Source organism: Trichosurus vulpecula, chromosome 6 (genome assembly GCF_011100635.1).
Source record: "Trichosurus vulpecula isolate mTriVul1 chromosome 6, mTriVul1.pri, whole genome shotgun sequence".
Classification (NCBI taxonomy): domain Eukaryota; kingdom Metazoa; phylum Chordata; class Mammalia; order Diprotodontia; family Phalangeridae; genus Trichosurus; species Trichosurus vulpecula.
The window spans coordinates 265,265,552-265,279,814 of NC_050578.1; the positions used below are offsets into that span (position 1 = coordinate 265,265,552).

The following is a 14,263-nucleotide window of genomic DNA, read 5'->3' on the forward strand; positions in this document are numbered from 1 at the left end:
TAATGCAAACAGAAAATAAACCAGGTGTAAAGAGAGGACACAATTGAAGGTAAAGAATGCTCCTTAGCCAAGTAGCAATGAGGTAGGAGAGGGAATGAAGTGGACAGGGGAATAATTCACCAAAACACCATTCCACAGCCAACTCTCTCTAGGGAAATCATTCCTGAAAGCAAGTCAATGAGCTAGAAAATGGTCCAAATCCTCATGGCCATATTCAGTTAAAGTAGCTCCATAAGCTCCAAAGTTCCCAGTTTATGCCATTTGCCATGGATTCCACCTCCCATAACCCATCAGTCCCACTTGATAGCATTAGACTGGAAATTCCAGTCTAATATTAACAAAAAATACAATAAATAACTTTAATAATCAATAATATAGAATTTATACACTACAAAACTGCACAACAAAGTGTTACAAGAGGTCTGAAGAAGAAAATCATAGGAAACCAAGTGAGTTATTTTTGATTCTATGAATATCAATTAAGTATCTATTATGCACAAAGGATTATACTAGCTGCTGGGGGAAAATTATATAATTCCTACCATCGAATAACTTGCAATCTACTAGGTAAGGTGGAGTTTCCATCCACGTAACCATAATAGCATACATGAAATAATAAATATACGAAAAGGAACAAATAAACAATGCAATAATAAAGATATAAAAGAGGTAAGAAATAAAATATTAAATAAATGCTAATCAAAGATTACATTCCCCTGAAGGAGTCATGGAAGGCTTCCTGTAGAAAGTGACATTTGATAAGGATTTTGAAGTTTCAGTAACTTTTCAAAAGGGAAATTTGGGGAAAGGAAGAAATCAATGTTCTTTTTCATCCTATGGTGGTTATCCTGTTGGATAATTAGCCCACTATTGATTGAAGTAATCAACATAACAAGACCTCATGCTCTAGTTCTAACACGTTGTCTTTACGTTGTGTGTGTGTGTGCGTGTGTGTGTGAGTGTGTGTGTGTGTGTGCGTGTGAGAGAGAGAGAGAGAGAGAGAGAGAGAGAGAGAGAGAGAGAGAGAGAGAGAGCATTTGTTTTTGGTTCACATCCAAGATGAAAACAACCAAATGACTGGTTATTTATTTTCACCAAGGTTTTGATATAGCAGTTTGCATAAAGAGGTCTCCATCTACCCAAGTTTCTTTCTAGTTTACTCAAGGATGGGTATTTTCTTCTTTGGTAGAAAGATCTGCTTGATCATTCTACTCAGTGCAACCTTGATCTTCTGGTTCCTCAGGCTATAAATAATAGGGTTAATAAATGGAGGAATTATTGTGTAGGACATTGCAACAAGAAGGTTTTGAACTGTTGAATCTGATGGGGGCTTCAGGACTGCAAAAATTGCAGAAAGGAGAAATAAGAGGAGGATAATTAACTGGGGAGCACAGGTAGATAAGGCTTTATACCGACCTTCAACAGAGGGTATCTTGAATACACTAGAGAAAATACGAGCATAGGACACAAATAGAAAGGTCAAGCAGAATAAAGAAAAACCTGACCCTGCCACAAGCAGAACAAATTCAGTATTCAGAACATCAGACGATGTGACTTTTAAGACCTCAGGAATATCACAGAAATACTGATTGATTTCATTGGATCCAGAGAAGGGTAACCGGAACATGTTTCCTGTATGTATAGTAGCATAGATGAGTCCACTGAGCCATGAGCCTGCTGCTGCCCATAGACACCTGGCTAGTGTCATGGTCATCCCATAATGCAGTGGATGACAAATGGCAACAAAACGGTCATAAGACATGGCTATGAGTAAAGCAATCTCTGTTGATCCAAAGAAGATAAAGAGAAATACCTGCGCCATGCAACCCAAGACAGAGATGGATCGTATTCCAGTCAGGGAATACACAATGAAGTTAGGAAGAGTCACTGAGATGAAGCCAACATCCAACAGGGATAAATTACTCAGAAAAAAGTACATTGGAGAGTGAAGGTGTGGGTCAGTGACAATAGCAGTAATGGTGAGAACATTCCCCATCAGAGTTGTCAGGTAAATCATCAGGAACAGCACAGCAAGTAAGACTTGCATCTCCCATATACTGGAATACTCCATGAGGAAGAATTCAGTGACGACAGTGAAGTTGCCCATAGCCACAGAGGTGCTATGATTTGTCTAGAACCAAAGGAAAATGTAAGTAGAGAGAGAGAGAGAAAGAAAAGAATGAAAAGAACTGAAATACCCATTCACATAAAGCAATCATGGAAATAAGTCCGTTCCATTGGGTCTGGATAATACAAACAGTCAGTGTCTGCAGAATACAGAATGCAAATTAAAAGAATTAATGTGTCACCTTCTAGCCTAGAGGAGTATTATGAGCTAGTTATCATTGTAAATCATACATGCCATAGTGGGGATGGTGACAAATGGAAACATATTTATCAAGCACAGAACTGAGAACAGTGACAATCCAGGGGGCAAATGAGGAAAAAGTGCTGAGCATCCAAAGAAGCTGGCTTTCCTGGATGGCAGCTAGGTAGTGCAGTATATAGAATGCCAGGCCTGAAGTCAGGAAGATCTGAGTTCAAATCCAGCCTCAGACACTTATTAATGGTGTAACCCTGGGCAAGTCACTTAGTCCTGTTTGCCTCAGTTTCCACATGTGTAAAATGAGCTAGAGAAGGCAATGGCAAACCACTCCAATACCTTTGCCAAGATTACCCCAAATGGGCTTATGAACAGTCAAAAACAACTGAAACAACAGAACAACAAAAAGGGAATTTACAATAATTTGGAAGCAATGAGAGAGATTATGAAATTATACTAAGGTATGTCTGTGGTTGTCCATGATAATTCACTGTACGAGTGAAATTGTCTAGGAGATTTTTTTTCCTTTCTGTCTGTCCCAGGCCAATTTTTATAATTTGGGAATGAAATATATCATCTTTAGTTGCATGGATAAAGATTTTTAGCAATAAATAACTCAAAACAAATGCAGGACTTTAAACCTAGAACACACTTTTAAGATAACCTCATTTAAGACCTTCAATTTCCAAAGAAGCAAAACGAAGTCCAGATTGCTGATGTGTCTCACACAAAGGTCCATGATTTCATAGTAGTAGAGCTAGAAATATAAGCCATGATCAGCTATTTTCAACATTATACACTCTCTCTAATCCCTAAGACTTTTCTAACACCTAATAGGTCATTAAAAATGTTTGTCGAATTGAATTGAATGTAATTAACTCCAGTTGACAGTCAAATTTATTAAGCATCAGTTGTACTAACAGTCAAGAAGCAAGTTAAGCAAGGTATTTGTCAAACAATAAATGTTTTGATAGACAGGTTTGTTAACTAAGAATTATTCAGAGAAACAGTTTTAAAGATGGAGAGAGAGTTAGATAGACTAGTTCAATTTAGATATCTGAAAGTCGGTATGGAACAGCAATAAAGTATTGGATTATGGGTAGGAGAAAGATTGAAGTCCTCTCTTTGTTGTATTAGGTAAGTCACTGGACTTCCTTGGAGTTCTATTTCCTCATTGTAAAATAGGAATCATGATACTAATAATGTAGACCTCACAGGGTGGTCCTGAGCAAAATGTTTTGAAAAATGCTGAATAAACAAGAGTAGCCCATTGTTTAGCATATAGTAGACACAACAAATGCTTATTAATTTACAGGTAATTAAAGGGAAAACCAGACAAAAGGAGTGCCGTATAAGTTAGTGACAGTCCCAGCAGCATCATTCAGGTTCTTTGACATGTAGCCCTTTTCACTACAGTACCCTCCCCAGTCCAAAGAGTTGAATCAATCAAAAAATATTAAGTAATGACAATTTTAGAGGCACATAGGCAATGGGCATTCAAGGACAACAGTAAAATAATACTGACGCTCAGGAGATCAAATTCTAATTGGGATAGCTAGTAAACATGTATGTATGTATATATACTATATGTAGATATCTATACCTATGTATGTTTATATTTATGTGCATACATATATCACATATAAATGCATATACATGAAATACATGTGTATATATAAACATATACCTTGTTTATTTGAAAAATACAACTATAAATAGATTTAAATAAGTTTGTAATAATAATTATAGAAAATGTGTTAGGAGATTTACCTCAGGCTGTGCCTTCTGGAGGATGACTGCTACTGGTTTTTAAACTAAATTTTAAGTTTTAAGTTCATTCTAACTTCAGTTAACTTGTTGATTGAGCTTACTTTCCCTATATTTTGTACCACAATGAGCCTAGGACAAGAAAGGTTTAGCAATTAAATTTATTTCCCCACATCAGTTAATATTTATAGTCATTGAATCAATTCATTCAATAAAAATTTTTCAATCACTATATGTAAAGCACTCTGTTAAGTGCTAGGGCTATAACAATGAAAACAGTGTCCTGGTACACGATGAAAATCCTCCATCCCTCAAACTCCTACCCTGAGACTCCTTGATAAGATTCACATCTCTTGCCCTCCTTCTCCCATCAACCTGAATTTTAGGAAATGGAATTGATTTCCCAATCATCTCAAGTGCATCTGCACTGAACTTAATATAATGGACAATTTTAAACCCATTCTCTCTCTCTCTCTCTCTCTCTCTCTCTCTCTCTCTCTCTCTCTCTCTCTCTCTCTCTCTCTTTCTCACTCTCTCTCTCTCCCCCACATTCATATTTATGAAGGTACATTTACAAACCTGCATACACAATAATGCTATAACAACTGACTTGTACGTAGCATTTAAAATTCTAGCATATATTGTCTCATTTATGTCTCACACTGACACAATGAGGTTGGTATACCAGGTATTACCTGTAACTATTTTACAGACAAGAAAACTGAGATTTAGAAAGGCTACAGGTTTTCCCCATAGTCACAAAGACAGTAAATCAAATGAACGTAGATCCTCCTGACTGAGTCCATACTGCTACTTCATACACTAGCCTGGAACTTTTGTCAAAATAGCCTAAAGCAGAAGTACTGTAATTAGACAGAGACTAGACATGTGACTTCATTGGTGTGGGGGATTCCCTCTATCAGTGCAGGTTAGCACCTTTTCTGCAATTAAGATTCTTAAAAAGCTGCCTAGAGCAAGTTGAGATTAAGTGACTTGCCCAAGGTGATAGAGTCATTATGTATCAGAGCAGGTCTACAGGGTTTTAAACCCAAGTCTTCGTGGCTTTGAAAGCAGCTCTTTATGCACTTGATTGGTGAGATTAATTTTCCTCTTTTTCTCTGAATTTATAAATGTAAGTTAATGGAGACATGTGTAGAATCCATGGGGTCAAAATCTGAAGCTATTATAAACAATAGAGCATCTCATCTTTGGGTATGATTTATATTCATTGATATAGAACTTACAAATCTTCAGTGATCATGTGATATGTTAGAGCAACAATAAAACTTTTATTCACTTAGAGAAAAACAGTTATTTTACTCACCTATGCAATAGTCCATACAACACAAGTCAGTAATTGATTTCAGGACCATTTCTATCTGAATTTCATCAAAATCACACAGAAGACCTAGATAACAAGAATGAAAGAAAGGAATCATCAAAGGGATGGTCTAGATTTATTGGTCCATGCAAATTATGCAATGATGTGTCAAAAAGGGTGCACCATTTTACTTCAGGTTTAAATATTTTTTTTGCACCAAGTACTTAGAAAAACATGCTCATGAGATCTATATGAGGAGCTTGTTATCCTCTATAAACTAACAGATGACAGTCCCCAGCTCTGAGATACAAAGCCGCAAATATGTAGTGAATTCAATATACACGTTCTGTTGAAACTTGTGCATCATTTCTGACTCTTGATTGCCTACACCCTTGAATATGACATTGATCTTTACAAAATATATGAACAATAGGTTCTTTTAATAGATGTGTCATCAAATGTTCTGAACTAAATGGAATAAAAGCTTGCAAAATCTAATAGCCTAACAGAAGAAATTAAACTAAAAATATGAGAACAGAAAAAGGTGCATGTTCTCCATCATGCTGGCTGCTCCTGGCATTGCTTCACAGTTGCTTTCAATGAGTCTAAGAAGATGAGCTTGCATCCAATATTCTTATTCACACAAAAAAAACATTCTTTTTATCTACTTCTGCAACAGGTTGCAGAACATTAAATATGAAAGAGCAATTGTAAGGTCATGGCTTGTCCTTGGACCATATCTATGGGAACCTAATAAAAACAGCTGTGAATAAGATAATTATGATGATGATGACAACGATGATGATGATAGCAATAGTAATAGAAAGATAGGTGCCATTATAGGTGGCTGGGCCAGGAGTCAGGAAGACCTGAGTTCAAACCTGATCTCAAACACTTACTGGCTGTGTAACCCTGGGTAAGTCATATAACTTGTGCCTAACTTCTCTCGATTGTGAAGTGAGGATGGTAATAGTACCTACCTTGCAGGGTTCTTCTAAGGATCAAAAAAGATATTTTAAAGTGCTTAGAACATTTCCTGACACATGGTAGGAGTTATGCAAATGCCAGCTGTTATTGTTATCATTGTTGTTGTAATAATAGCATTAAGCTTTTGTGTCTACAACATCTATTATTTTTCAGAGCCCTTTCATATGTGGACATCTATTCAGTGTGATTTCACATTTTACAGAAAAGATCCTCTGGCCCACAGAATTTTAGTGACTAGTCCATACTCACACAGATAGTAAATGGAGGCAAAGGATACAACCCAAAGTCATTTTACCTTGAAGTTCAACATCTCATCCACTAAGCCACAATGCCTCTCTGGAAGCCAATGACCCATAACATAGTACTTGGCACATAGTGTGCACTTAATAAATGTGGTCTCTTCTACTCTGTGTGTGTGTGTGTGTCTGTCTGTCTGTCTGTCTGTCTGTCTATATGTCTCTGTCTCTGTATGTATTTCTATGTTTCTCCATGTCTATCTATCCCTTCATCCATCTATTTTTCTAGTGTTTGTCTATCTATTCATCCTTTCTTTCTTCTGTCATCTTTTTATCATTGAAATATTTGCTGTCTGTCACGTCATCATCATTGACAATCTACCTATCTATCCATATTTTTAACCAAGCTTTAAAACTTATTTTGATGATAAGACTATCATCTAGATGATGATAATTAACAGATTTTTATAGCTGGAAGAGATCTCAGAAGGCATCTCAAACTAAATCAGAATCCCCTCTACAATGTCCTAGATAAATGCACTTCTAGTGACTGAAATCTTACTACTTAGTGAGGCAATCCATTTTCCCATTCCTTCCTTCCTTCACTTTTTCATCTATCTATCTTTCACCTATCCATCTATCAAAGTTATGGCTTGGCCATACATATTAACCAACTGAGAGAACTTATAAGTCAGTAATAAAAAGATAATATACCTGGATTATAAATTCTGAAGTTTCTCCTCTCCGGTGTGTCATCTTGTTATTGTTATTTTCACAACTCTTTGGTTTCACACACAATCCAAAGTCTATCTCTTTTCAGACTGCTCCTTCAGAGACTTAGAGGTTAGCAGAAGGAGCTAAAAATACCTGTGACTTCTAGTTTCACTGATATATGTATGGAAGCCTACAGAAATGTACCATCTAGTGTCCTCTTAGCTCCCAATGGAGCCCAGGTGAATAGAATATTTATGGTTGTTATGGACTCTCTGACTCTTCTCCTGAGACTAATGAATTGGTTAATAGTATCTTTCATAAATAACTAAAAACAGTTTTCCCTTTAGACTTGTTAAGACCATGTCCCTCAATACATTGTCCACTGCACCATACTGTTAAGATCTCCAAGGTGTTCCAAAATTCAATCCAGCCAAGGGTGTTTTTTCATTAAATGTACTTTTTTTCCTTCCACACAACTCTTCACTCTTATATGTTGGCTTTATCTTCTTTATGATTCTAAATTCATTATAAATCCCCTAACAAAGTAAATCCTTTCCCCTTCCTTTGCTGCTGTAGTCAGGTTTCATTTATTTTTTAATCATCAGAATTTTCTTTCCTCATTGCCAGGATACTTATATGCTATGAGGTCACTACAATTCAAGCTTGGTGTCTGGGAAACAGCTTGATCATGGCTCTCTGGGCTCAACACCAAGACCACCAGTTTCTGTTATCCTATGGATGCAGTGCGGTTCACTAGTTTTTCTGAAATATACATAATAACTTGAGGTCTCAGCATCAGATGTGCTTAATTCTGACAAGTACATATTTGACTTTATTCTGCTTGGTCTTTTAAATTATTATGTTACCATATATTATAATTATGTTATAAGTGATAATTCTCACCAATTTTCATCTTTTCTAATGTGCCCAAGACCCCCTCTGCAGAAGGTTACTACTGAGCTTTGCCTGTCTATTCATCTCACGTAACTATCTTCTTTCTCCTTTACGCCTTGCTAGGTCACATAGCAGTTAACTTTCTGTTCAAAGCCTTCATATAGGAAGGTATTGACAGATTGTATTATAAACCACCAAAAATGACATAGCAACTAGGTGAAAAGTGAAGCTGACAGTTACTCCCTTACCTGCCTTCTGCGATCCAGTTAAACTGACTTTCTTGAGGTTCTTCCCAAAGGACATTCCAACTTTTATCTCTGTCCCTCCCCACTAACTTTCTTTCTCTCATGCTTTATACACTTCAGAATCATCTTGACTTTAGGATGCTTCATTTGTCTTTGTTGTTCTTGTTTTTCAGTCATGTCTGACTCTTTATTGCCTCGTTGGGGATTTAAGTTTCCTCTAAAACTCTTCTCAAATGACATGAACTCTTTCCTCATTGGCTTTTATTTTTTATGTACTTATTTTCTTAAAGTTCAGTTCAGATGTCACCTCCTGCATGGTCTTGAAGGATTCTAGATCCCAGGTGTCCCTACTGTGATGAGAGTGCTGCTGACATAGTGAAATGCCATAACTTCATGATTTCACACATTCTCCTAACTCAGGGTAAGGGGCGGGGGGTGGGGCAGAGAAGCAGATGGAGATTAAAAAGTGTTTGCCTCATGTTAACTGATAAATGATGGCAGTCTAGATAATCATTAATCCCTAATGTCTTACCACATTGTACCAGTCTATCTAAAGGAAACACAGGTCATGAGGCAGGCCATTTGGGTCCATGATAAGAGTTTTGTCATATTTCATAATAAGTCAGTGACTGTGAAAGATGAGTAATGCAGAACTGTATTTAGGAGAGAGAATTGTGCCAGTAACTCCCAGCTCCTAATTCTGCAGTGTTAAGAGTTCCAGATAAGAATGTCTAATTTTCTACTTGTAGTCCTTGAATTCTATATTGATGATATCTTGAGGCTCAATTCTGGGCTATGAAGATTCAGACTTTTCACAGTGAGATGAGGGAGGTCAGCATTAAAGCACCTCTTCATCATCCTATCCCAGCCTATGGGAAAGAAGCACATCCCATCCCAGACTATGGGGAAGAAGCACATCTTTCTGTCTTGGCAGATGAAACTAAAATGGAGAAACAGATCCTTGGGAATAATCCATTTCATCTATCCCTGTGGGAGGTAGGGGAAATTTGAGGGCTCTATCTTTGCTTCTTGGTGAGCCAAGCTTTTGTTTGATTGATTTTGGTTTTGAAAGAAAAGATAATCTAATTTAGGAATTCTGCTTAAATGAGTTGAGTCCACCGAACATTCTCCATCCTGGAATTCAATATCAGAAATATGGCCAAAAATCCCTCTTATTAGTCTTATTAATCATACCGTTGTCAAACATATTCCAGTTATGAAGAGTTTAAAGAGCTGCTAGACATAAGAGAAAATATCAATGATTGGATTTTTTAAAAGGAGTGAATGGATGGGTTAACACTTTTTTCTGTTCTGTAGCTTCATCCAGAGTCCAAGGGGTTAGATTGTTTTGTTGTAACTTAAAAAACACACTTCCCCTTGACTATGCCTATCATTCACAGTTACTTTCTGAATTTGCATAGGAGACTGAAGAGATGGGCTTGGAATGAGACCTCTTTGCCCAAATGTCTATAATATGCTGTTCTCTAATTCCTGACTATAGTCTCAGCTCTCAGGATCTCCCTGGCCTTCTCTCAGAATCTGTAGCATAAGGGAAGTTTGAGGATTTCCAAGAAAAGAAGGCAAGACTTTTCAGATTATTCTTAGTTAACACAATGTTTTCCCTATTTTTCTTCTCTGTCATTTCTTTAGATACCTGGCTTCTGCTGTTACAATTTTGTACCCTTTGGAAATGAGTTTAGAAAGCTGCCCTGGAGCAACTGGTGTCTTTAGTTCATTATTATTGGATTTTTTGAGTATGAAAAAGCAATTGACTTAGTTCCACACAGAGATTACTCATGTACTACAAATATATGAAATATACCCAAGTATAGTAAGATGCTAATTTTTATATCTCCATAAAGCACCTTCTCTGTTTAAAATATGCCACAAACAATAATTTCAAAAACAGCTGATATGAAATGTGTCTGCTTCCAAGGAAATGATTTTTACCTCCTGATTCTCTTAGCCTTACACTCATAATTACCCTTATGAAATAGGACTGTGATGATTTTCAAGGCCTAATTGGTGGCTTCAGATACATAGATAAGATCAAGGTCTAAGACTCAATAAAAAAAACATTAAAAAGCTACTACATCCTATGGAATCTATCTCTAAAGATATTTTTAAATGTCATTTAATTAATGAGCATAAAATCTACAATGTATTCTGAGGAAATACAGAAACTAAAAATCAAAGTCGAATCAGGTAGTCAAACTAAACCAATGGATGAAAGTTATACATACGTACATATATATATATATATATATATATACATATATATATATATATCTTTCATGAAAGAAATATTGAGCAGCAAGCTATCAAATATTTAAAAGGACATCGACAAATAGAGCTAGGTCATTATATCCTGTTAAATTTAATACATACACATACAAACATATATTCATACATACACCTATATTATATACATAATTTAATCTATACAGCTATAATTTAAACAACATACTTTTTAAAGTATGCATACAATCTGCAGCTAACATTTATAGTTTCTTTCAAAATTCTTGTTCTTTTGCTTCTTAGTATAATGAAATATTCGCATTTATTGATAAATGTTAAGCTCTAATAGAACACTAAATATAAAAGAATAATAGCCTGACAACAACTTGTCCCATCAGAATATTTTTAAATGAGAAAAATACAACAAAAACAAAAATAATAATAACAATCTCTGACTCTTGTATGACTCTTTAAGATTTGCAAAACATTTTATAACCTTATCTCACTGGATTCTTACAACAGCCCAATTAGTCTTGATAGCCAAATTGTACAGATTAATAAGCAGAGATGTTGAGTTGGCCAAGGTGTCACAACTAGTGATAATCAAAAGTAGGATTTGAAAGAAGGTCTTCTGATTGATGGTCAAAGCAGTGTTTTCATGATTTGGCACCAGTACATGAAGAGCTAAAAGAAGAGGACTGAGTGTGAGGTGAGGAGATGATAAAAACACATATACACACAAATTATATGACTTAAGTGGTCATGACTCTAAGAATCAAGTACTTTTTCTGCCAACCAGAATGTTTGGACATTTTCTTCTGGAATCTCATGTCTATTATGTTAGCTAAATCTACCACCCCAGTCTACACAGCCTCCCACCTCCTCCCCAGCCTCAGTTGTCTTCAATGTGTCACTAGTCTTTACCCAGACTAAGGGAATGGACGAGGTTGTTCATAATCAGGCGATCAATGTTTATTTAGCAATCAAGCCATATTGATGGCCACTTGCTTAGAGAAAACACATGTTGAACTAGGTTGAAAGAGCTGATTACATACCATATTTCCTACAGATATCAGACAGTTAATGGCTTTTTCCTCTCTAAGATGTACTGCTTTCTACAGATAGCTCTGATTCAATGTCACCAAGTATGTGGATTAGACATTTACCAAATAGAATTTAATTATGGTCATCCATAGGCTCATAAGCATTGGATTCATTTTGAATTTGCTGTATTTCAGTTAGCACATATCTTCCCATCATTTGACATAAGTGAACATGTATCTGAGAGAGAGAAAGAGTTGATTTCTCAATAAGTAAAAGAATAGTACTTTATAACAAAGAAATGAAACATAATAAGAAAATATCTGTCAAGTCTACCATTTAACTAAACTCTAAGATTATGCTCCCATTTCCACATAGGACAACCTGGATCCAGTAGTTCTAAGAAGGGCATAGTTGAAAATGTTTAGTTCATCATGATATGGGGCAAATAAGGAGGAAAGTAATGCCCAAAAAAACATTCCACAGGATGCCTGACTCATAAAGACTCTACAGAGGCAGAGAACCTAGAATTCTAATGTTAGGCGCCATTACACATACATGTAGAATGCTAGATACATTGTGCCCCCAAAAATAAGAAGGTTGATACTCCCTCTTGACCTAAATTTAATGGTTGCTGAGGCAATCAAGGACTTCTGATTCCGTTTGTCTTTCACTAGGCCATCTGAAGATGGAATAAATGGTAGCATCAGCCATCCCAAGTAAAGCCCAGTGCACCCATTGTGCCCACATTATTCACAAATGATAAACATGGCTGTGGTTTTGCCACAATTATGTCACTTAATTTTTTCACTTCCATAGACCAACCCAACCCACCCCCCCCCCACTTCAGCTCTAAGATATAGGGGGTAGAGAAGAGGCTGGGGAGTGAAATGATTTACTTTCTGTTATCTGGCTAATGGTCATTTCTATAGATAATCAAACACATGCTGTGCATTAACACATCACAACAGCCCATCTGGAAGAAGGGCATGTCACAAGGATGATCATTTGGGCCCATGATAACAGTTCTTTCTTGTCCCAGGCCATTTCAGTGACAGTTAAAGACATATGACTCAGAAATTTATTAACACTGAAAGAAGAAACTTCTGGCTAAGGATTAGTCCTAGCTAATCCCAACCCTCTGTAGTCCTGAGAGGAGTTCCAGGTAGGACTGGTGATTTTTCTATTCAAGATCCCTTGAACAATAGAGTCAATTAGGGTTTGAAATTCTTGGCTATGGAGATTGAGGACCCAGGATTTTTAGCCATAGTTTCTCTAGTGGAATAAGGGAAGGATAGGTCTTTTTCCCCATCTCAGCTTCTGTACAAGCAGTTCTTTTCTCTGTCCTTTGAAAGATATCAAAACAGACCCTTTGTGATAATCCTATGAATCTGCTCCTTAGTCAAGAAAACTTTGAAAGCACTTCCTTTGCCCTTTGATGAGCCTGGGTTGGTTCTTGCTGTTGTTACTGATGTTGCTTTTCATTTTTCATAAAGACTATAAATCTGAATAGGAATTCTTAGGTCACTGTTCATTTTTCCAAAGAGTTGAGATCATTATGCATTCTTCACCTTGGGTCTCCATGTCAGGAATTTGGCCATGTTATTGAAGTTCAGTCATTTCAGTCATGCCCCACTTTTCATGACCCCACTTGGGGTTTTCTTGGCAAAGATGCTGGCATGGTTTACCACTTTCTATTCCACTGAGGCAAATAGGGGCAATTTAGTTGTCCAGGATCACACAGTTAATAAGTGTCTGAGAGCAGATTTGAACCCAGGAAGATGAGTCTTCTGACTCCAGGCTCAGCACTCTCTCCACTGTGTCACCTAGCTGCCCTACTTTTTTCAAGCGTACCCCAATTACAAAATTTTTAAATGCTTAATTTCCATAAGGTAAAACACCTAAAATGGATGTGTTTTGTTAAATGACTAGAAAAACTAGATCAATCCATTATTTTTATGTTCTGTAGACATGTTCAGAAACTAATGGCCCAAATGGAGCGTTCTCTCTTTAAAAAAAAACTGGTATTGGCAATCTGTGAGACTTCTCCGTGACCATTAATGTCAGTCACAATGGTGGTTCTTGTGCTTGCAATATGGACTAAAGACGTAGGCTGAGCTTTATAATCTTTGTCTGAATGTCTGTGGCACAACATGTACTGGACCTACCTGAGACCTAGGGTTTCAACTCTCAGCATCTCCTTGGCCTTCTCCCAGAATCTGGAGTTTAAGGGAAGATCAATGTCTTCTGAAAAAAAGAAAGAACTCCTTTTAAGATTATTCTAGAAAGATAATATTATCTTCTCTCCATTGTCCTTCTTTGCTTTCTCCCTAAATGTCAAGGGTCTTTTCTTCTAAATCCAAGCACTTTATAAATGATCCTGAGAGTTTTCCCCAGGGCAACTGGTCTCTTTGGTTCATAAGAATGTGTTCTAGATAAAGAGTCAGAAGATTCAGGTTCGAATCCTGGCTTTTCATCTTGCTAGCTAGGTGGCTCT

The 14,263-nt window shown here is 36.7% G+C and overlaps 1 protein-coding gene across 1 annotated transcript; it reads right to left on the minus strand.

Annotated features, from left to right (window-relative positions):
• Positions 1 to 1,156: 1,156 nt before the first annotated feature.
• Positions 1,157 to 2,107, minus strand: LOC118855109 (olfactory receptor 14I1-like). Its single transcript, XM_036765224.1, has one exon. The coding sequence runs from the start codon at positions 2,105 to 2,107 to the stop codon at positions 1,157 to 1,159; it is 951 nt and encodes a 316-aa protein (XP_036621119.1).
• Between the last annotated feature and the right edge of the window lie 12,156 nt (positions 2,108 to 14,263).

Bases quoted from the DNA above. Each gene is read 5' to 3' on its own strand.
- LOC118855109 (XM_036765224.1), bottom strand. From the start codon at position 2,107: ATGGGCAACTTCACTGTCGTCACTGAATTCTTCCTCATGGAGTATTCC.